The following is a 23,531-nucleotide window of genomic DNA, read 5'->3' as shown; positions in this document are numbered from 1 at the left end:
ACGCCATAATTAATGCGGCGGTGTCAAAACCTTATAAGGAATCGAGTTTTAGTGTGCCCAATTGCTTTATTTTGAAGAATTTTTAACTTTATGAACAAAAAAGGAGGTGGGCACACTGCTGGCAACAAAAAATAAGTGAAAAGGCAACAAAATATTGGAAAAAGTAAAATTTAGTCAAAATACATTAGATCGGGGCAAATTATAGTTATTTCTAATAACTTCCTCAAAGTTCGTGCCCTTTCTGAAATATGTCGGATAACGAGGAAGTAGAGGCGGCGTCGCCGGAGCCTGCGAGCACCAACGCCGTGTCCGCCAAGCCACTACAAATGTCCTTTGCGGATTGGAAGAAGTGCAAGGAGGCACTTGCCAAGCCGGAATCCAAGTCCGGTGGACAACAGCGCGGCAATAGCAACAACAACAATAATAATAATCATAATAATAATAGTAATAATAATAATTATAACAATAATAATAATTACAACAATAATAGCAACTGGAATAACAACAACAACGGAGGACGGAGACAAAACAACAACGACAACAGAGGCTTTCAGGGAGGCGGCGGACCATGGAACCAAAACAGAAACAATTTTCCGCCGCTGAGCAGACCCCCGCCACTACCAATGCAGCTACTGAACATGGGCATGGGGTATGGAGGCAATTTTGGCGGTAACTTCGGCCCGGGTCCAGGTCCCTGCGGTCCGGGCGGACCCATGGGACCTTGCGGCCCGATGCGGCCAATGGGTGGCGGCCCTTGCGGTCCAATGGGTCCTGGCGGTCCCATGGGTCCTGGCGGTCCCATGGGTCCTGGTGGTCCTATGGGCCCTGGCGGTCCAATGGGCCCTGGTGGTCCAATGGGCGGTCCAGGACCACGACGAAATCAAAACCACCGGCCCCTGCAACCGCCCCCATTTTGGGAGGACATGATGTCGCCAAATCACGGTCCGCCGCCCATTCAGCCCCCGATGCCCAAGTGTCCAAGTATGTGGAATCTAGTGCCCAAAGAGCGAGGGCCGCAGCGACAGAATCGCAGCAATCAAAGCAACCAGCAGCAACCAAACAAAAAGTTCAAACCCAATAACAACAATAATAATAATCGCGGCAACAACAACAATTCTAAGGATTCCAAACTAATGCCACCGCCGCCTCCTCCTGAGTCGTCAACGTCGTCGTCAAGCGAAAGCAACAACACCTCCCAGTCAAATGGAGGTGGTCAGCCTTCTAAGAAACCCAAACGCAGCGGCGCCTTTATACAAATCAACGGAGAGTGGATCCAAAAGCCAGAGGCTCCACCGCCTCTTGATGATGCGCCGCCCGGCACAAAGGAGGAACGCCAGCGTCAGTGGAAGGAGTATCGGCAGGCGATGAAACCGTTCAAGAACCGTGAATTTCACAACTGGAAGCGGACGGTGCAGCGTTTGGGCAAGCTGCCGCGTGACCAACTTGACGAACAGCAGCTCGAGCGGCTACAGAAGGCCGAGGAGTACATAGGCGCACACAAAGCGATGCTGACGGTCAAGCACGCAGAGCGCTGGGTGCAGCAGGACAAGGATGAAAGCGGACAAGTATTTGTACGCAAGTCAGCCAACATGGGCAATTGGGAGAAGCCCAGAGAAGGGGCCAATAGTTTTGACTCGAAGAAACCACAGATGCAGAACTTCTTTGGTCCTGGACGGGCCATCAAGGGCGGCGTCATGGACGGTTCCACCTTGAGCCAGCTAATGACACAACCACCACCACCTCCTCCGCCGGATGTGCCAACGGGTCAGTGGGCCTCCATGGGAACAACCAGCACGGGCTCAAATTCAAATCCCTCTTACTACAGTCACTACAGCAACAATTTCGTCAAAGGCGGTACCATGCTGCCATCCTAGGACGCTTCTTCAAGTCTAACCCCAGACGCGGGTTTTTACCAATGTTTTTTTCAATGGCATAGCACCTCCGACGTATTGACACCCTTCCGGACGACAGTTAAACAGATAGTCTCCAACAGTTTCTTACTCCTTTTGAACCGAAGGGCATTCGGCATTTGTATTCAGCGGAAGTTAAAAAATGTAACAAAATCAACATACTACTTAAGGCTATTTCTTGGGTTTACGGCTGCGTCTGGGCAGCGTTTCGTCGAGGGGCGGTAGTCCAAGGAGCTGACGACGCTCACGCTTTCCCCTAAGTATAGCCTCCTTGAAGAGGTCACAGTACAACTCCACAGCTGCCGGAGAGTCATCGTTACCGGGCACTGGATACGTGATCAAGTTCGGGTTACAATTGGTGTCCACAATTCCAATTGTGGGAATGGCCATCTTTGCCGCATCCCTCACCGCCGTGTGCTGGGCCATCACGTTGTTCTGCGTGTTCAAGAAGATGCAGAGATCGGGCAGCCGGGTAACGGCATCGAATTGGACATTGGCATTGGTAAAGATGCCTCCACGCCAGAAGCGTGTGTGTGAGAATTCACCCGCTTCTTGGGCCTTTTGCTCTACGAGATGGGCGTTCAATGCGTTGCGATTGAAGAAGAGTATGATGCCATCCCGGAAGGCTATGTGGGCAGCAAAGTTCAAGGCATCCCTCAGGTGTGATGCCGTCTTGTCCAAATCAAAGATCAGATGTCCCAGCCGGCTGCCAAAAAGGTACGGACGCATGCGGTCGTCCAGGGAGCCCTCCTTGTGGCCATAGTGCACTCGGGCATTGAAAAGGTCGCGCACGGTAAACAGGTTGTGCACCTGAAAATAGTCCGGATGCTTCAGAATCCTCTGTTCGATCACGGCAATGTCTTCCGGCTCCTTTTGCTCTGGCTGTGTGCTCTGCAGGCGACGCGGCAGGCCGCAGAGTTGACCAACGCGGGGCACTGTCAAGAGGTGATATTTGTAAATGGTTTTTATTTGAGTTTTTATTGATTACTTACGATTTCCAAGCGATTTTCTCAGCATTTTGGAGCGGCTCGTGTTTTCATAACCTTTCTTCTTCTTCTTTGGGGCTCTTCTTCTTCTTGCTCTTGATGGGGATAAATAACAGCTGGGGGCTAGTGTTGAAAAACATAGGATGTGAAATTAAGACGGTTTGAAAAACTTTAATTTTCAGTAATATATTTTTCCTCAAGAAATATAATTAACTTAAAATCCCTATTTCTTTGAAATAAATAATGTATGTATGTAATTCGACTGCTTTCTGGAACACTCCCGTAACCTTCATCATCTGTTCTTAGCCCAGTGTTGGACAATTCCACTCAGCTGTTTTTTTTTTATTCACCGATTGAGTTGTAAACTTTGATTTTTTGTGAATATTTGCAATGTTCCAGCGACTGAAATAGCTAAAAATCAACGGAAATGGAAGTTGAGCAGTCGTCAATCAGATCGGACTCCACCTGCGAGTTCTTGGACGCCGAGGGTGACCCGGAAGCAACCGATCCGGAAGCAAATCTCTATCAGGAGGCGGATCACGACGACCCAGAGGCTGAGCAGCAGCAGAACCATAGTATTATCTCCGAGCTAAGGGATGGCCTGGGCAGAGGCGACGGTAGCACCGCTCTCAGTCCAGAGCCCGGTGAACCAGCAAAGGGACTGGCCGCCTCCGTGGAATCCCTGGCGCTGAGCACTTCCACAAGCGCCAAGACCGAGGATTCCAGCAGCGGCGTGGAGGAGGAGTATGACTATCAGCATGACAGCCTGTGGCGGGGCCAAAAGAAGCACATCTTTATACTCAGCGAGGCGGGTAAGCCGATATTCTCGCTACATGGCAATGAAGACAAGCTGGCCACGCTCTTTGGGGTAATCCAGGCGCTGGTGAGCTTCGTGCAACTGGGCCAGGATGCCATAACGTCAATACATGCGGGCGGCATCAAGTTTGCCTTCATGCAGCGCAGCTCGCTTATCCTGGTAGCCGCCAGCAGGAGCAACATGAGCGTGCAGCAGTTGCAACTGCAATTAGGGTGAGTCATCGTGATTGCTGATAGAGATTCCAACTAATTGAGCGTTCTTGCATTCTAGGGATGTCTACAATCAAATACTGTCCATATTGACGTACTCGCACATGACGAAGATCTTTGAAAAGCGCAAGAACTTTGATTTGAGGAGATTGCTCTCCGGCAGCGAGCGTCTGTTCTACAATCTGCTGGCCAACGATAGCAGTAGTGCCAAGGGTATGACATCCAATAAACCAAATAAATATATAAATTTATTAATATTTATATTCCTTTAGTGTCCAACAACATCTTCACTTTCCTGACCAACTCTATACGCGTCTTCCCACTGTCCACAACGATACGATCGCAGATCACCAGCGCCATTCAAAGCAACTGCTCGAAGATCAAGAATCTGGTCTTTGCCGTGCTGATAGCCAATAACAAATTGATAGCTCTGGTTCGCATGAAGAAGTACTCGATACATCCGGCTGACTTGAGGCTGATCTTCAACCTAGTGGAGTGCTCCGAGTCGTTCAAGAGCTCCGAAAACTGGTCGCCCATCTGCCTGCCCAAGTTCGATATGAATGGATATTTGCATGCGCATGTCTCCTATCTAGCGGACGACTGCCAGGCGTGTTTGCTCCTCCTGTCCGTGGACAGGGATGCCTTCTTTACGCTGGCAGAGGCCAAGGCCAAGATAACGGATAAGCTAAGGAAAAATCACTGTTTGGAGGCCATCAACGAGGAGCTGCAGCAGCCCTTTAACGTGAAATTGTATCAACAGGTTGTGGGCATACCCGAACTGCGACACTTCCTGTACAAGCCCAAGACCACAGCCCAACTGCTCTGCCCGATGCTCAGGCATCCGTACAAGTCCCTGGAGGAGTTGGAGCGGTTGGAGGCCATCTACTGCGACCTACTGCACCGCATCCATAACAGCGCTCGGCCGTTGAAGCTTATCTACGAGGTAAAGGAGCGCGAGGTGGTCTTGGCCTGGGCCACCGGCACCTACGAGCTGTATGCCGTCTTTGAGCCCGTCGTGGACAAGGCTACTGTGATCAAGTATGTGGACAAGCTGATCAAGTGGATCGAGAAGGAGTACGAAGTGTACTTTATAAGGAACCATGCCACATTCTGATACGTAGCCCGGAGCATTTGTAGAGAATTGTGAGATAAAATGACTATTTTTATATATATTAAAATCCTGCCAGCGATTCTGTTGTTGGGAGTAGTTCCAGGACGAGTAAGTAAGTTGTTGTGTTGCAGTTCTGTGACGGCGTCTATTTAATTGATCCTTGTATACCATAACTAAACATGTACATTTGTAATGTAAGCCTCTAAGTAAATTCGAAAATTGAAGATGTTTTGGGTTTTATTTGTAATAATTTTATTTAAAATTAGGCGCTCTTTTTTTGAAAAGGTGTGCAAAAGAAGGTGTTAAAAAGCACAACAAATTTTACCATTCACATTTTATGACATATTTTGGAGCATAAAAAACTCTCTAAGTTGGCTTTAAATATGTTATGGGGTTCTTTGTACGATTTTGTAAAGATTTAAGTTCATATCTAAGAGCCTTTAACACACATGAAAAAGTCCTGCAAACAGGTTTAAGTTTCCGATAACCCTTGATATACTTTTAGTTTGGACTCAAACCGATAACAGAGTCTGAATTATCGGTTAAAAATGAGCTTTAAGGACAATGCGAGAGAGAGAGGAATACCTAGAGACAGCTTTTTCCAGCGAAAATCAACAACTTTAACGCGCGCACTCGCATCGGCAAGGATTAGGCTGTGACGGCGCTCGAAGAATTCGGGAGAATACAATTGAGTACAGGACACAAACGCGAACGCACACGCTTCGATTGTGGGCGCTGCCACCGGAAACCAAGTTGAACCCAGTGCCTCTAACTAACCAACAAAATTAGAAAATCAAATTCAAATTGCCCACGAGGAGTATGTGAAATATATACCAAAAAATTTTCAAATTAATAAATTAATGGTGAAATAACAGCAAGAAAAAAAGAAAGAAAAAAAGTTCTGTCGGCTATATCCTTCGCGAAAGGGAGCAGTTTTTTCTTTCAACATGCGCCACGCATTTTTTGGGTGTTAAATGCTCGTGTATCTGTCGGTTTTTGCGCGCTTAGCTTTGCGGCGGCATTAATACACACACACACACACACCCATAGACTCGGAAATATCCTGCGCAAGTGTGTGTATGTGTGTGCGAGCGACGCCGCTCCGTTCCGTTAGTTTTGCGCGCGTGTTGGTCCTGCCCGCCCGCTTTTAGTGTGCAAATCGTATAATTTATGGTCAAAATATATTTATTTTTTTGTGTTATATACGCATTTCTCGTGCATTCCCCGCTTTTGCTTCGTTTTCCGTTTCGTTTCTCGCTTCGTTTTCGATTCCTTCTCGTTAATTTGTCGTTCGCTTTTCGTGGCAAATTCGTGCTCCTGAATTATCAACAGCGGCGCCCAACACCAACAACAGCAGCGGCAACAGCAGCAAGGAGTTCCAAAGTTTCACCTTTTACACATACAGACAGGCTCGCACACACACACACATACATGTGCACACATATTCGAGGCCACAGGATGTCTTTTTGTGTATCCTAGAGTTATTTTGAAAGCAGCGCGTGTAGCAGCAAAAGGAGGAATAAAAAAAAGCAGGAGCAGAGCAGCAACAAAATAAGGATAAGCGTAGAGGGAGGGAGAGAGTGAGGAGAAGCAGGGACGGAGTAGGAACTGTTGTAGGAGCAGGACCATGAGTAGCTGCATGCCAAGGATCCTGTTTAATGTCGAAAAACTTTCGGCGCCTCGCTTTTTTTATGACTCCTCTTTCGGTCTTTGCTTCACTTTTTTTTCTTTAATAAACTTTTCTTTTTTTTTCTGATTTTGGGGAGTGCAACGAAATCAGTGTGGAAATTGTCGTAATTGGAAAAATCAGCAAAAGGAAATGGGTCCTATTTTTTTTTTTTTTGTGAAGAAAACTTTCTGAAGGAATAAAGAAGTTAGGCTAGGGCAGAGTACATTAATTTTAATTAAATTAGAATTTAATTAGGAAGTAGGGCTATCTATTAAAAATTCAAGTCAAGAGTAAAAATAATAATAAATGTCCTTATACATTTTTGGGATTAATATCTTAAATAAATAAATAAAATGATAAATATTTGGTAGGATTTGTTCCCTTCAGGTCTTTTACAAAGTTAAAAAATTATTTTGTATTCAAATAAATCATTAAATATTTATTTATGGATTTAAAATCTTTAAATATATAAAAGAGTCTGCTTAGAATTTCATCAGAGGTCAAGAATATAATTTCGTCATTCAGTCAATCGCTCTGTTTTCCAAATCATTGAAATCCATTCCAAAATTATCCTTACCAATAATTTTTAATTGCAAACTTGTAGGCAGCTTTTTAACTAAATATTTAAATATATAAAAATGTCAGTGGTATCCATGTTTAAGTAAATTTCTATCTATTTATATTTATTGTGAAAGGGTGTGTTACAGAACCAATAAAATTCTATTTCCTCTAAAGGGTTTTTTTGCGAAATAAACTCTACAAGAAATTGCAATCCTTAAACTTTTGATTGCATACTTTGTGGCGCAGGCAAGCAGTAAAAGAAGATCTAGATATTGATTGCTTGATTTAACCGCCAGAACGTGCAACATAAAAATATTATTTATTTCTGTCAGCACTAGAGGGTTTCCAGAACAAATCCTCATATTTATGGTTCATATTCGAAAGCCAGCTGGCCAAGTAAAATAGTGCCCAGGATTTATGTACATTTATGCGTGTGTGTGGAGGGAGTATTACATTTTATTTTTAAATTTCAATTAAGCTGCGTAACTGCGAAACGAAAGAAAATTCAATTTCAATAAAATCAATAAAGGAAAATCAACAAATGAAAATATCAAAAGAGTGTGGCGCATAATTTAATTTAAAACGACAAACAACTAACGATACGAGAACCCTCTGTTTTAAGCCAGCGATAAAACCGCTCTGAAACCAAACTGCAACCAAACCGACAAACCCAGTTACAAGCGAGACAAAATCAACAACATTTTTTGGAATTAATTTTATTTGATGCGCGCGCTCATAAAAATTTACATAGAAAGGCAGCCAGCAGGACCAACGGAACACAAAAAATAAATACACCCGACAAGAGCCAGAGCCAGAGCGACGGGAGCGACAAAAGTGAATTGGTTAACCATGGAAAGGGCGTAACTGGCAACTGCTGACCCAGGCCATATAACTTTAGGTTAGTATGTCGTCGTCGCTGTCTTACTGACTTTAGTCTGTGGACTCTAGACTCCCGGATGTCGGATTCAGGACTCTCTGGCAAATCGTATGCCCTTGCCTTCCTGAGTTCACTTAATGTTTTCTCATTTTATTTCGAGCCTCTCTTTTGTACCCTGTAGTTGAGATTCTCAAAAGAGTATGTCCTTTTTTTTTTAATTATGGAGCTTAGCAGGAATGTCACATAAATCGCTGTTAAATTGAACATTAAAACTATTACTTATTTTCTATATTCTTGCATTTATTTAAATAATAATAGTTGGGAAAATATGTATATACATTAACCAAATACTGGGTATTTTGTAGTCCGAATCCTTCCTTCCTCATATTCTTTTTGCTGCGTTGCGCTGCTCGCCCGTTTTGTTTATCCTTTGGCCCCGATCAAATAGGCATCATTTGCCTGAAGGCATCTCAAAAAAAAACAAGAAAGGAAGCTAACTTCGGCTAGCCGAAGTTGAAATACCCTTGCAGTAAGTAAAAAAATAAAAAATAGTTTAAGAGTTTAAGTTTAAGTAAGGATTGCGGTTAGTTTCAGTAAATTTTATTTTTTTCGAAATTCACGTACTAAGCCCCCACACCACGACAAGGTCTCAATCCACGAGGGGGAAATTATAGCTAAATATGAAATATATTGGAAAATTTGTTAATATTTTCAATTTTTTTTATATATTTACAATACTATATTTACAATAAATTCTACTTATAGCCATAATTTGTTAAATAACTTAAGTATACACTCTTACAAGCTATATTTAAAAAAAATACCATCATGATGGCTATAAGGTGTTTTATATGTAAGGGCAACAGCTTCTGGAACTCGAGAGTCAGAAAATATCCAATCAATTTGGGTTTGGTGTTTTGTCGTTGCAGAATTATTCAATGACAAAAGATTATGTCCATTCAAAAATTCCTCCAAAACATCGCTCGCTGAGGATCTGCAGATATTAAAATCTCCTAATATTACCACTTTATTATTATCCATTCTGCGTACTTTTTCAACTTCAGATTTAATTTCATTTCGAAATCTTGCAATAGGAAATCCGGGACTCCTATACACAATTATAAATGACGTGTCAAGATATTTAAAAACAATCGATTGATAGGTTGCTCTGGGACTTGGCGATTTCTTTGTCTCAAAAAGAAATTGCACATTTGACGAAATACTTTGTTTAGCATATATGAGTATTCCGTTTTTCCCAATACCATTTAACCGATTGTTATCAATTCTTCTGATAATGTCGAAATCCCTTAAGTTGTACTCTTCCTGGGGAAGAGTCCAGGTTTCAACAAAACATAAAAAGTTTGCAGAACAAATAATGTTGTCATTGGCAATGTCTTCGCGATGAGCGCGAAGAGACTCAATGTTGTGATAATACATGGAGATGGCATTATCCCCATTGATCAATAATTCATACTGCGTAGTCAAGGCCTTTTCACCTCTTAAGCTTTCTAGCTCTGCTTGGACATTTGTAGCTCCAAATCTAGTTGGAGGAACAAAGTCTCCTAAAAGGAAAAGACCCGATGCGCTTGTTGCTCTGCTGCAACCTACGTAAAGCGAAGCTCGCTTAATGCCCCTTTTAAGGTGCACTGCGACTTTGCTGTAGGTTGCTCCTTGGCTTTTATGTATAGTTATAGCCTCAGCAGGAACAACAGGGAATTGTTTTCGATCAACCGAAGAATGTCCTGAGCTTCCGCATTGGAATACTCGAGCTGTTTTTTCAATTGGAGTCCAATCTGGATGATCATTTCTCCGAACTTTTGACCTGGCCATGGCACCAACTGTAGGATCTGAAAACTTAATCCAAAGTTTTGTTACTAACCTAACGTTGTTTACCATGCAGTTGTCAATCTGCATTAATTGGCCTGTTGCCCCATTTACCAGTCCATCATTTGTATCTATATTGACGGTAACCATATACTTTGCTGTTGTTTTTAGATGCAGAATATATGGCAGTCCCTGGGTTTCGGACGTTTTCATATTTTGGGCATTTCTGAGAGTTGTTTCTTTATTTCTTACTGACATATTAGCTGATTTCACAGTATCTATGGCAGTTGAAACAAACTCTTCTGTGGCGATTTGAGCGAGCTTTAAGGCGTTGTACTGATTAACCTCGTCATTGGAAGCAAATAAGTGGATTGCGTCATCCGGAACGTCGTTTGGCGTGACAACTCTTTGCCTAAAAAGCACCACATCTGCATCTGTCATGTTAGCTTCTGACATGTTATTCAAAGCCAAAGCAAATGCATGATCGTCCCGTTGCCTCATTATTTCTGTTAGCTCGAAATACCTAAAATTACTCCACAGGTTTGTGCCAGCCAGAATGTTATACGGATTTGAGATATTCTCTAGGAATATCCACCGATCTCCTACTGGGCACAGCTGCTTCAGATCTCCAAACACTATAATAGACTTACCGCCAAAAACTACGTCTTGGCTTCTAAAAATTTGTCGAAGTCTTTGATCTAAATATCCTAGCGTTTTAGATCCGACCATCGAGATTTCATCGATGATAATTAATTGGAGGTCTATTAGCTTGCAATGCATTGTGTTTATGGAGTCATTGCTTAAAGGTCTTAAAGGACCTGATGTTTGATTCACTGGAAGTGAGAAAACGGAATGAAGTGTAAGTCCTCCAATTCCAAAAGCTGCTTTTCCAGTAGGAGCACAAAGTAAGACCTTTGCAGAATCCGTTGCTCCCGGTAGCTTATTAGCTCGCCAAGTTATAGACTGATATATAGTTGAAATCAGTCTGCTTTTGCCAACTCCAGCACCTCCCCCAACATATTCATAAAATGTTTTTTTGGCTGCTATATTATGCATTACGTGGGCATAATACTGACGTTGCTTTGCGTTAAGCGACCTGGACAGCGAGCAAAGGTTATCATCAGAAACTAACGGGGGAAGTCTAATTAGTTGAAGTTCGCCATCTTCTGTGTTATTTACAGCATTGTCATCTTGGAGTATATTAACGTTTTGTCCGACGTTTGGTACCGCCAAGGCCCTAAATTCTTCATCTAGATATTGAGAGGCAGGTTCCTGAGGTAGAAGCCCATTATCTTCTCTTTCAAAATTTTGCAAATCTTGAAGAACTCTCTCTAGTTCCATATCATCAAACACATCATATTGCTCTTTGTTGCGCTTAATGATTTCATGATTATTTCTGAATGTCATTTCATTGTCATTCGAAAGAAGTTCAGTCTCTTCATTTCTCCATGGGAAGAAAAGCATTACGTGCTCTCTGAAATAATCAGAAGGGGAAGAGTTTATGCTAAAGCGAACCCATCTAAGAATTAAGGCATGCTTGCGTCTTTTGACACTCCCAGTTCCATCTAGCAGTTGGTAGCTTTGGTTAGAAATGGGATTTTGTTCATTTAGTTCCAAGTCGATCGCTTCATCATAATCTTCGTTGGACGGTTCTGATGGTGCGTTTACCTTGGAAAATTTGTACCAAGCTGCAAATTCTGCAAGGCATATCGATTCTAAGTCTCCATGCCTCTGTACGTACCGATCAAGCAAGTTTTGCTCGAAAATGTCAGTTGAGTTCCCAGGAAGCTGCTCTAATTCTCTATTAGATCGCACTATCCGAACTCTTTTATCTGGATGGCAAGTGTTTACAAAAATATTTCCTTCACTTGCCTCAGACATGTGTAAGCCTAAAATGTTGTAGGCTGCTTCTTGGGCTGATATTTCCGTAGCATTAATAAATTTGCTCCCGAGATGCTGCAACTTTCTTTTTACTGAAATATTTCCATGGCTTATTTCAGTCATGGCTTCTCGAAGCAGTTGCGACACCCCACGGTTCGATTTGTTTATGTAGTTAATTATATAACTACAACAGGCAAATGCATCTAAGATAAACTGTATATCCATGTTTGCCCTATGTAGGCCCAGGATATCCCTGTTATAAGCATTTACCAACCTATCGGAAAATTTGCGGCGAAGAAATACCTGAGGCTTTTTCAAGCTTGATCGGATGGCGAACTTGTACTCTTCAAAACTTATCTGTAGATGGGTAAGAAAGTTTTCAAAATTATTAAAGACGGCTGCTTCTTCATCGGAAGTTGACTTTAAAAGCTCTTTAATTTTTTTAAACATTTCTTTAAAATGTTCAACATTGGGTTCGTTGTCTTCTAACGGAAACAAAACCATTGTTTCAGGCATTGGAGGGTATGGCATTTGAAACCTGCAGAATTCCTGGCCACGCAGTTCTCTTAAACACGAAGAACTATGTTTATGCCGCTGATATTGAATTACTTCTTGCAATTCAGGATCGTCCCCTGTGGTTGTAATAAAACGATCAATGAAACTCACCACTTGATCGGAATTTTCTGGTCCTTCTAGCTTTGGAGCGCCAGAAAACCAATACATTCCATGAGAGTGGGGCGATCCTCTGTGCTGGAATTCTATCCTCCAATAATAATGGACCAGAGTAAACTCGCCAAAAATTTCGGAGCTTTTGAACAATTTAATTAATTGTCGAAACCTAAAGTCAAAGTATCGGGAGCATGTTACTGGGTCAGATCTTATTAATCTAGCTTTTTCGGCTGTAGAAAGAGATGCCGCTTCGTCTTCTGTAATATTTCTATTATCCAATAGACGAGAAAGAGTCACCAAAAGTTCATTCCATTTGGATTCCGCTGCGGAAAAAGTTATAAAAAAAGTAGGCAGCCCAAATTGCCTTATCATAGCTATGACTTTTTTTTTCTCAGCTTCCCAGTGAGCTGGAGCGGATCGAAGACCTTTTAGAATGTGATATCCGTCGTCATGCTGTACAAGGTTGTCAACAAACGAACTATCCATCACATTGGCAGCAGTTACGGAACCTGATTTTTTACGAAGGGCAATGGAGATTGAATTTTGAATTCGCTGCATTTCGTAAAATTTGTACATATAAAGTACCTTAGGTACTACTGCACAACGACGATCGTAAAAACGAATTTGCGATCTTGCTTTTTTTGCGTAGGTGGTTTTTGCTTTGAAAACAGCACCGCAAGAGATTGTTGGGAACGAAAGTTCTTCTGCATCTTCATCGAGGGTTAAATTAGTTGGCAGGCGCCCTTCTCCGGGGGCCAAAGCTATACGTTGAAGAGCAGTGTCATTATTTTCTAAAAGGGTTTCATGACCGCCTGGATTTAAATCTTCTTCTGGTCGATTTAATTGAGAATTGGGTAGTTGGCGTAATAGCTGTTCCACCTCCTCTCGGTCGGCTTCATCTGCGATAAAAGGGATTTCTTCTCGATCTCCCATTTGAGTAAGCCAACTCCCATTAAAAGCAATATTGTGCTTTCTGTAAAGCTCAGTGTTAACTAAATAACGAACAGCTTCAAGGACCCGAGCGGGTCGAATTGTTTCTGTCATGAAATTATGAGAATATTCTAGCTTCCTCTTAAGGTGAACCTGTATGACATGAGTCGAATCAAAGGAACGAGGAAGCGCGTTTACAGTATCAGGTACCGAAATCGGAACATTTACTACTGCACCTCTAATTCCACATTGCCTTTCATATCCTAGGGAGATAATGCGCATAAAAGGAATTCGTGGAGAAATAAGGCGCTCCTCAAGACATGTTAAATTTTTAAGGCACTCGGGGATATCTGGGAAGTCAAAGCCTTTAGAGAGGCAAAGGGAAGGTAATTTACCCTTTGAAACACTCTGACGACATGTGCTGCAAAACTGATATTTGCCGGACGGACTTGGAAATTTCCTACTTAAATAAAATGCGTTGTCAACATCTAAAGCAGGATACTTAGCAGATATAGAAATTTTGTTTAAACCACTTACCTGCGATGGAAACCATGTTCCTCCACAGCATACACAGCATTCAGTTGGTCCATCCTTGATATTCCGTCGATATTGTTCCCTCGCAGTGGCTCGGTTCCTTTGGCGTTGGCGTTCCCGTTGATCCTGTCTTTCATCCATGGAAAGTTCGGCTCTAGAAGCAATATTCCGCTGAGACTGCCTTGCAGATTCAGCCTGGCGATTTTGGGAAATAGACCTGTATGTGAGGAGCCGCTCCTCAGCCATTTCCTGAATTTGCTGCTCCCGAAGTCTCCTCTGAAGTCTGGTGTTCCGATGATGCATTGTGTTCCTTTGTTGTTCCCGTGCCCGAGTTATTGGGTTGTTCCTCGTGATTCTGTGGACCTCGGCGTCTCGTGCTCTCTCGGCCCTCCTATTTTCCTCTTGTGCCCTCCGGTTAGAGCGAGAGAGGGTGTTTTGAACCTGTTGTCGTCGTCGCTCCTCCGAGTCCTGTCTGGCGAGTGCATGCGCTGCAGCATCCCGTGCACGTTCTGGCCCGCGGTTTTCCTCGAGCGATCTCCAGGTAGCCCGAGCCGCAGTATCCTGCGACTGCTGTCGTCGTCGCTCCTCAGAGTTCTGTCTGGCGAGTGCATGCGCTGCAGCATCCCGTGCACGTTCTGGCCCGCGGTTTTCCTCTAGCGATCTCCAGGTAGCGTGATCCGCAGTATTTTGCGACTGCTGTCGTCGTCGCTCCTCAGAGTTCTGCCTGGCGAGTGCATGCGCTGCAGCATCCCGTGAACGTTCTGGCCCGCGGTTTTCCTCGAGCGATCTCCAGGTAGCGTGATCCGCAGTATTTTGCGACTGCTGTCGTCGTCGCTCCTCCGAGTCCTGTCTGGCGAGTGCATGCGCTGCAGCATCCCGTGCACGTTCTGGCCCGCGGTTTTCCTCGAGCGATCTCCAGGTAGCCCGAGCCGCTGTATCCTGCGACTGCTGTCGTCGTCGCTCCTCAGAGTTCTGCCTGGCGAGTGCATGCGCTGCAGCATCCCGTGCACGTTCTGGCCCGCGGTTTTCCTCGAGCGATCTCCAGGTAGCGTGATCCGCAGTATTTTGCGACTGCTGTCGTCGTCGCTCCTCAGAGTTCTGCCTGGCGAGTGCATGCGCTGCAGCATCCCGTGCACGTTCTGGCCCGCGGTTTTCCTCGAGCGATCTCCAGGTAGCGTGATCCGCAGTATTTTGCGACTGCTGTCGTCGTCGCTCCTCAGAGTTCTGCCTGGCGAGTGCATGCGCTGCAGCATCCCGTGCACGTTCTGGACCGCGGTTTTCCTCGAGCGATCTCCAGGTAGCCCGAGCCGCAGTATCCTGCGACTGCTGTCGTCGTCGCTCCTCAGAGTTCTGCCTGGCGAGTGCATGAGATGCTGCATCATTTAATCGTTCCCGCGCTCGGACTCGTTCACTACGCCTTCTCTGAGAGCGTACTGCGGTATCTCGAGCGCGAGCCTCCTGTGCAACCTCCGGATTCACTGAGCGGACAAAGGCATTGTGCTCGGCATTTCGGGCTCTAATTTGCGTAGCATTTCGAGCGTATTGAGCGCGACTTCTCCTAAGTGCGGCTTGGCGACGCTGCTCCTGAGATAAAGAAGATGTGCGTGGCATTTTCTTTTCGTTCCTGTTAAAAAATGGTTAGATAATATGGTTAAATGTATGTTTCTAAAATCTGAAATGTATTAAGATCGATTTTGTGCTCCGGGCCTCCATGTCCTTACTTAATATTGTTCTCATTATATTTCGATTTCCACCGTAGATTCTTTTAGGGGGTTCAGCTTGTGAGATTTAAAACGCCGCTATAAACTTAACGGCGTTTTAAAACTCAAACAAACTATACGCTGAAAAAGCTAATCCCTCTAACGATGGTATCCACAGGAAATCGAAATATATTGAGGCAAATTTTTCAAAACATGCCCAAACCAAAACTTGCTAAAATTGTGGCCAAATTTAACAATTTAAAAACAAAATGTATAACTTACCAAAAATAGTTGTACACTTTTATATATATAGAGATATATATATACACACACACACACACACTATTTGTCTTTACACTGATTAAAAGTATACATTCACACAATATAAAAATACTCGATGCACTGGTATATGTTGTCACTGTCACTGTCGTGATAATACTAATCCGCGGATTATAAATGTGCGCAAATAAATAGGCACCTTATATTACCTGTTAACAACCTTTAGGGTTAACCCTTTTGACTCTACTTCAGGTATATATCAGGTAATACGATTGGTTATGCAATTGTGCAACATTGAACACGTGTTATGTTGCTAACAGGTATCAAATTATGATTTAAGGGTTATGCGAGGGCTGCATTTATACCTGATACCTGTTTGCTTATGCAATTGTGCAACATTGATCACGTGTTATGTTGCTAACAGGTATCAGGTTATGATTTAAGGGTTATGCGAGCGCTGCATTTATACCTGACACCAACTTCAGCATGTATCCCTCGAATGTTACCGTTTCTTAACTTAATAACAGGTGACAGATATATGTATATCGGGTCTGAAATATTAACCTTTGCGATAACCTTTTAATTTTATTGGAGAGTCTGCAATTCAGCAGAGGCTAAGAGAAGTCAATTGCCAATTGCAGAATTGGTCAGATATATCTTACATCAGCTATATATGTAAATTCAAAACATATTAGTAATATAAAAAATGTGAAGCCCATATATGAAATACTAAAAAAGTATTAATTTATATTCAAAATATTAATACGCCCTTTATAAAATATAGTTGTCGGATTTTCATAATATCAATATTAAAATTTTAGAATCCTAAAAATGCCATACTCGAAGAATGTGAAATATGTTGATAATTGTCGAAGTTCGACTTTTTTCTTGTAATTCTTCGATCGTTCCTATGGCAGCTATAATATATAGTCGTCCGATTTTCATAAAACTAAATATTACATTTTAAAATAATACAAAATGGCCATATCTCAAAAAAGATAAATATTCGTTGAAAAACAAAGAAGTTATAATTTTTTTCTATATATAGTTGTTGATATAGTTGTCCGATTTTCATAAAATTAAATATGAAATTATAAAATAATACAAGATGACACTATCTCAAAAAAGATAAAAATTCGTTGAAAAACAAAGATGTTGTAATTTTTTTTCTATTAATTTCCGGATCGTTCCTATGGCAGCTATATGATATAGTCGTCCGATATTCATAAAATTTTTACCAAAATTCAGGAATAATATAAAATGGTCATATTTAAAAAATAGTGCAAATATGTTGAAAAACAGCAAAGTTATAATTTTTTTTCTAAAAATTTATCAAACATTTGTATGGCAGCTATATGATATAGTCGTCCGATCCGGCCCGTTCCGACATATATAGCAGTGAGAGCATATAGAAGACTATATGCAAAGTTTCATTCAGATAGCTTTAAAACTGAGGGACTAGTTTGCGTAGAAACAGACAGACAGACAGACGGACAGACGGACAGACAGACAGACGGACAGACGGACAGACAGACAGACGGACAGACGGACATGGCTAGATCGACTCGGCTGTTGATGCTGATCAAGAATATATATACTTTATAGGGTCGGAAACGTCTCCTTCACTGCGTTGCAAACTTCTGACTGAAATTATAATACCCTGCAAGGGTATAAAAAGAGGAGGACACAAAAAAAAGGTCCGCGACCGCATCTACCGCTCAGCGCCCGCCTTGGCCCTGGCATCCGCTTTCAGATCCACCGCATCCACCTCCACGTCCGCAGCAGTGACAGCAATTTGAGCGACAGTCAGTTGATGACTGTGTTGACAGAAGCGGGGGGAGCGGGCACAGCTCCAATCTCCGATACGAACCGGATGCGAAAGGGCAGGCCATCGTTTCCACGGCCACAGACACACGCCGGAGTCCTCCAGCGCTTTCCTCTGTGTCCTGTGCGATATTAACCCTATTTTTGTCGTAAATTAATTACGAGGCAGCAGATGGAGGCGGGACAGCAGGAGGAAGAAGCTCCGAGCTTCGAGCTCCGGAGCTTCAGAGAACCGAAATAGGCACGCACAATTTTTATGAAATTTAATATTGAGCGGTCAAAGGGAAACGGAAAAGATAGAAGGTCTTTATGGCTTGTGGATGAAGATATAATCTTAATAGTTTGGGTCCCTGATAGTGAGCCCCAATCGTGGATGTGTTCTTTATCTGGTGATTAATATGCATCATGGGGTAAGCAGAGTCGTGAAAAGTAAGGGTTTTCTTGGGAAATTTGGGCAGCATTTTCTCTACAAAAATGTGTTTTAATCTTTAAATTATTGTTTGAGCTTATGGAGATGTAATATAAGGTTGTCTTTATTTTTGCTGACTTTATTTATTTGTTTTATTAGACAATTTTTCGTGTTTTAATACATATTATATTTCAATATTCTTTATTCCTCTCATTATGAATTATGTTCTAAAGGTTGGGCCCCATTTATTTTATTTTTTTCCCTGTTTATTTTCAATTCAGGACTGTCAGGACTAAGTAGTTGGTTTTCTTGCAAGGATCCCCGCCTTTTGGCCTGCGCACTCCCCTAATTCCCGACAATATATCATCGGTTCCTGCGACTTCCGGTTGTCGCTTTTGGCATTTGCCAGTCCCACTGTCTATTTATAGGCGCCGCTCACGCAGACACAACCAAATACACCACCAAATACACCCACACTGCAAGGAAAATTGAAAAAAGTAAATTATGTGTATATTTTTTTGTTGTGTTTTATTTCCTTTCCGCTCGGACTTATGGCGGCTTTTGTGTGTAGGGTATGGGTAGGGACTCCTACTCCACGTGCAATTTCTCAACACACCTCTCACTGCTCACTTATTTCTTTTCCATTTCCTGCCTTATGGTATCCTTACACATAATACACAGGTGCGGAAAGGATAATAGGTATTAAAATAAGAAAGTTATTGCTTTTATTTGGGGCTTAGGTTGTGTTGGGATGTATTAAAAAACCATCAGATGCAAAAATCAAGTTTTAAAATGTATTTTGAAAAATATTTAAAATTAAATTTAATTGAAAAATGCTACAAACTCACAGAAACTTTTATTTTAAAATACTCTAAAACAAGGAACAATATTTATAAAGTTTGTTGACATCTAAAATTCACAATTTCAGTCTAAAAACTCTCTTAAATACTTATTTTTCCAACATAATAGTTACTTTCACAGTGTCTACTATTAGTTGACCGCAACTGTGGCCGTGGAATTGTGGGGAATTTATTTAATTTTTATTGGATTTTTCTGTGCCGGGCCACGCTGGCTGCTGTGCGGCGGCATCGTTAGGCGTGGCATAATTCATTATGTTGACTCACCACGCCCACACTCCCACACTGATCCTGTCCTGTCACCACCCTCTACTAATGACGTGCTGCGTGCCTTGCATATTAATGCATAATGGTGGCTGCATGCATTCCATACGCCGTTCGGCTCGATTTGCGATTTAAAGGGACTTCTTTATTTTCTGATTCTTGCTTGAGAGTAATGAGTCCTTTTCAAGGATACACTCTCTGTTACTAACACATGGCCAAGACGGCTTTCCAAGAGGAATAATAACGCTGCAAATATCAAAGATTGAAATAGGTAGAGACAAATAAAACAAATCAGTTCATTAAATTTAAAATTTAAAGAAATCAAAATGTTTACCAACTACTCAGAATTATAAACTTAAAAAAAAGATTACTAAAAATTAGTTTCTTTTATAAATGGCTAGAAAGATTTGCAATTGGATGTTGATCAAGAACATATATGATTTTTGGGATCGGAATTGCTTATCATATGCTTATAAAATATTTACCATAATTCGGAAGTTATTTATTTAAATTTTAAGTAGCCTAACCAAAGTTATATCCTATGTAAATATTAGACTCAAGTTTACTGGTGCTACTCCTGCATAATTTCCCGGAAATTGAATTCACTATGAACTGCTGTAATTGCTGGCCGGCGATCTTCCAGCTCGTTGCTTAACCAAACTAAAGCTATCTGCAGCTTGCCTCCTAGGACACATATCTGGTGATATCTGCACTCCCCCGACTCTATATTTCCATTTCCAACTGGGCCAACTTTTGCCTTTAGGCCAGAGAGAAAAGAACTTTTCCCGCAGCGCAGAACGCAAAAGTTTGCCCAAACATGTCGCCTGGACATGAAGTTGCGGGGATGAAAATGGGTTTTATTTTTTTCTTCTGGGGAATGGAACTGCTGGTGGACGAAGGAGGTTGGAAGGAAGTTGGGTAAAATTTTTGGGAGGAGCATTTCTAAGCAAAACGTTTAATATTCACGCCTGAGCGCACTTCCAGCGCTCACTCGGAGAGGGGACGGCATGGAAATGTGTGAACTGTTTGACGCTTATCTATATGCCTCCTTTGGCTTGGCGTTTTGACCGAAATTTTATTGCCCGTTTCCAGGCCAAACGCTGGCCCATTCCCACTCTCACTCCTTCATCCTCTATTCCGTTTTCTGCTCAACTGATTCCGGGCTTCCTAATGTACCGGAGCTGCTGTTATGCAACAGCTCTCTCTCTCTCTCACTGGGAACAATTAGCCACCGCCCACGAATGTCCAGGAAGGATGCCGTGTTGCTTGTGATGGGCTAAAGATTATGTTAAGTTCATTACTGGCTCGTATACTACTCGTCATATTAATCATACGCCATGTTGTGCGCACAAGCGGCGCTAATGAAGCCGTCCCCCGTCCCCGTCAACTAATGTCAAGCATTTAAGGCACTTTAAATGCAATTTCAAATTACTAGTGAAACGGCGCTTGTTTACATACCCGACAACATCCTGCCCCCAGGATAACCCCCAACCCGTTATCCGGCTCTCAAGCTCGGACTCGACTCTCGCACTCGGACGCGATTCCTCTTTAGTGTCCGTGCTGCGTTCGTGATTTCCATTCCATGGCTTGGCTTGCAGCCATCATTCAACTTTCATGCGGACATTTGCTCTGACCCAGCTCCGCTTACCTCTCCTCCACCCAGCCTTAAGTGTGTGGGAGTGGCCTGGGAAACAGAAGGAGCTCCTCCAAGGGTCAGTCTCGGTTGCTGTCTCGGTTCTCCATTTCACAGTAGTTCACTTGCTGCTCCCTTAACACAGCACTTCAGATCCTTAAATAGTTTTAATAGTTTGGAATAACCTTTACCCAACGTTGGGGTAATTTTTTTCTTTTACCAACTATTTTTTTTTTACTTTCAGATATCTAATAGGTTTTGGATTTTACTAAATAAAATCTTAGTTGGGTCTTATTTTCTGGGTATAATTATAACCGTTCTGTCGGTATTTGTTTCTTAAATAATTTTTTGGCTTAGTGAAACAAATTGTGTTATTATAACATTTTTAAATCCGAGCCAAATTGAATTAGTCAACGTATTTAACAGATTCTGTATAAAAGGTGGCTTTTTTCTAGTTTTTTCTAAAGAAACTTTAAATCAGAAATCATCTATCGAAAAATGGAACTTGTTAAGAGAACCTTCTATCTTCTCGCAGCTATATTGTTTTCAAACATTGCAGTGCTAAATGCATGGTGTTGTACGGCACTGACTCCTTCATGTTTGAAATGTCATGCAAACCTTGGATGGGGGATTCCCTGGTGGTAAGCTTCCTGATATCCTGGGGGCTGAAATTTGATGCACTTTTGTTAACCTAAAAAAGAATTTTCTAAGAAATATGAACTTGTGAAATTTGTACACCTGAATCTTTTAAATAAATGACAAGCCAAAATGACGTTGAGCTCGTTCTCATAAACTATTGATCTTACTGTGTTAGTTCGTTCTATAATCCCATTACTGCGATGCAGTGGAACGAATTAAGCTATTTCTAAATTCCTTAAATGTTGTAAAGGCCGTCGAAAATGAATTAGTCAATGCCTAAATTCCTTAAATGTAGTATAAGACGTCGAAAATGAATTAGTCAACGTTGTTAAAAATTTTTTATAAAAGGCGACTTATTTTCAAGTTACTACATAACATTTGAGATTGGATGAACTTCAAAGAAAACTTGTTTTAGAAAGCAGCTATCGGAAAATGGAACTTTTTAAAGGAACCTGCTGTCTTCTGGCCGCTATTATATTTTCCAACATTTCATTGCTAAATGCGAGTCGGTATCAACACCCTCCTCTATTGGTTACTTTTAAAGACTGAGGAACAAAAATTTGTTGGATTTTTGATATCCTGACAAGTGTTTCTTATAAAATATAGATTTGTAAATATTTACAAACGAATCTTCGGAACTATTAATCTCTCTGTGTTCTTATTTAAAATATTCTTCTATCTTTTGGGGGCCATAATGTTTTCAAACATTGATTACCTAAATGCAAAATGTTGTTATGACTTAAAATGTCATGCAGACCTAGTAACTGGGATTCCCTGGTAAGCGCCCTTTTGGCAAACACCTGATATTAATCCAGAAGGCGGAAATTTAATGAATATTTGGTAACTTGAAAAGTATTTCTTAAGCAATATGAATTTGAGATATATTTACACCTGAATCTTATAAATAAATGCCAACCCAGAATGGCCTTGAGCTCCCCCTCCGTAATTAATGAGTTTTCTGTGTTTTTATTTAAATTAAATTAAGGCCGTCGAAAATGAATTCGTCAACGTTGTTAAAATTTATGTATAAAAGGTGACGTACTTTCAAGTTACTATATTACATCTACACCTGGAGGAACTTGTTCTCAGAGAATCAGCTATCGGAAAATGGAATTTATTAAAGAAACCTTCCTTCTATTGGCGGCTATATTGCTGGCAAGCAATGATTTGCCAAATGCAAAGTGTTGTAGTGAATATGCGCCATGGTATTACGGATAAGGATAAGAAGGAACCTTCTATATATCGGCGGCTATAATGCTTTAAAAAACTGCATCACTGAATACAAAGTGTTGTAAAGTATATCTGCCCTTATGTTAAACCTTAGGGCAGAAATTTGTTGAATTTTTGGTAACCTGCACATTGTTTCTTAAAAAATAAAGATTTTTAAAATATGTACACAGGAATCTTGGGAACTATTCATCTCTCTGTGTTCTTATTTAAAATATTCTTCTATCTCTTATCTTCTGGCGGCTATGTTTTTAAACATTGTTGCAAAGTTGCATTGCAAAGTGTTGTTATGACTTAAAATGTCATGCAGACCTAGGAACTGGGATTTCCTGGTGGTAAGCGTCCTTTTGGCGAACACCTGATATTAATCCTGAAGGCGGAAATTTAATGAATATTTGGTAACTTAAAAAGTATTTCTTAAGCAATATGAATTTGTGATATATTCACACCTGAATCTTAAAAATAAATGCCAACCCAGTATGGCGTTGAGCTCCCCCTCCGTAACTATTGACCTTTCTGTGCTCTTATTTAAATTTCCGTTTTAGTTCATACTATAATACCATCACTGGGATTAAGTAAAACGAAGTAAGATATTCTTAAATTAAATAAAGGCCGTCGAAAATGAATTAGTCAACGTTGTTAAAACTTTTGTATAAAAGGTGACATACTTTACAGTTACTATATTACATCCACACCTGGAGGAACTTGTTCGCAGAGAATC

General features: G+C 41.6%; 4 protein-coding genes across 5 annotated transcripts in view; 3 read left to right on the top strand and 1 right to left on the bottom strand.

Annotated features, from left to right (window-relative positions):
* The first annotated feature begins 102 nt into the window (after positions 1-102).
* Positions 103-2,071, top strand: LOC108077170 (uncharacterized). Its single transcript, XM_017170405.2, has one exon. It carries the CDS (start codon positions 249-251, stop codon positions 1,872-1,874), a length of 1,626 nt encoding a protein of 541 aa, XP_017025894.1. The 5' UTR covers positions 103-248; the 3' UTR covers positions 1,875-2,071.
* On the bottom strand, positions 2,007-21,767 carry mRpS2 (mitochondrial ribosomal protein S2). The gene is made up of 3 exons (XM_017170408.3): positions 20,960-21,767; positions 2,903-3,019; positions 2,007-2,845 (listed from the first exon to the last, which is right to left on the bottom strand). The coding sequence occupies exons 2-3, from the start codon at positions 2,925-2,927 to the stop codon at positions 2,082-2,084; spliced, it is 789 nt and encodes a 262-aa protein (XP_017025897.1). The 5' UTR covers positions 2,928-3,019; positions 20,960-21,767; the 3' UTR covers positions 2,007-2,081.
* Mon1 (vacuolar fusion protein MON1 homolog) lies at positions 3,221-5,257 on the top strand. The gene is made up of 3 exons (XM_017170406.3): positions 3,221-3,925; positions 3,984-4,135; positions 4,195-5,257. Exons 1-3 carry the CDS (start codon positions 3,324-3,326, stop codon positions 5,034-5,036), a joined length of 1,596 nt encoding a protein of 531 aa, XP_017025895.1. The 5' UTR covers positions 3,221-3,323; the 3' UTR covers positions 5,037-5,257.
* smog (G-protein coupled receptor 158 smog) overlaps positions 5,716-23,531 on the top strand; it is a 47,938-nt gene continuing 30,122 nt past the window's right edge. The window contains exons 1-2 of one of the 2 annotated variants that reach the window (XM_070284778.1): positions 5,716-5,850; positions 7,886-8,161. The gene's annotated coding sequence lies outside the window, so the exon portion shown is untranslated. Of the gene's footprint in view, positions 5,851-7,741; positions 8,162-23,531 lie in introns of both variants that reach the window. The other variant, XM_070284776.1, reaches the window with a different exon arrangement.

Source organism: Drosophila kikkawai, chromosome 2L (genome assembly GCF_030179895.1).
Source record: "Drosophila kikkawai strain 14028-0561.14 chromosome 2L, DkikHiC1v2, whole genome shotgun sequence".
NCBI lineage: Eukaryota > Metazoa > Arthropoda > Insecta > Diptera > Drosophilidae > Drosophila > Drosophila kikkawai.
Note: the sequence above shows the minus strand (reverse complement) of the source record. Positions and strands in the feature narration are given on the sequence as shown.

What these genes read in the sequence shown, in the direction of transcription:
- LOC108077170 (XM_017170405.2), top strand. Translation starts at nt 249, where the DNA reads ATGTCGGATAACGAGGAAGTAGAGGCGGCGTCGCCGGAGCCTGCGAGC.
- mRpS2 (XM_017170408.3), bottom strand. Translation starts at nt 2,927, where the DNA reads ATGCTGAGAAAATCGCTTGGAAATC. An exon ending in GAGAAAATCGCTTGGAAATC is followed by an intron (nt 2,846 to 2,902) that starts GTAAGTAATCAA and finishes ACCTCTTGACAG; the next exon opens with TGCCCCGCGTTGGTCAACTC.
- Mon1 (XM_017170406.3), top strand. Translation starts at nt 3,324, where the DNA reads ATGGAAGTTGAGCAGTCGTCAATCAGATCGGACTCCACCTGCGAGTTC. An exon ending in CAGTTGCAACTGCAATTAGG is followed by an intron (nt 3,926 to 3,983) that starts GTGAGTCATCGT and finishes CTTGCATTCTAG; the next exon opens with GGATGTCTACAATCAAATAC. An exon ending in CGATAGCAGTAGTGCCAAGG is followed by an intron (nt 4,136 to 4,194) that starts GTATGACATCCA and finishes ATATTCCTTTAG; the next exon opens with TGTCCAACAACATCTTCACT.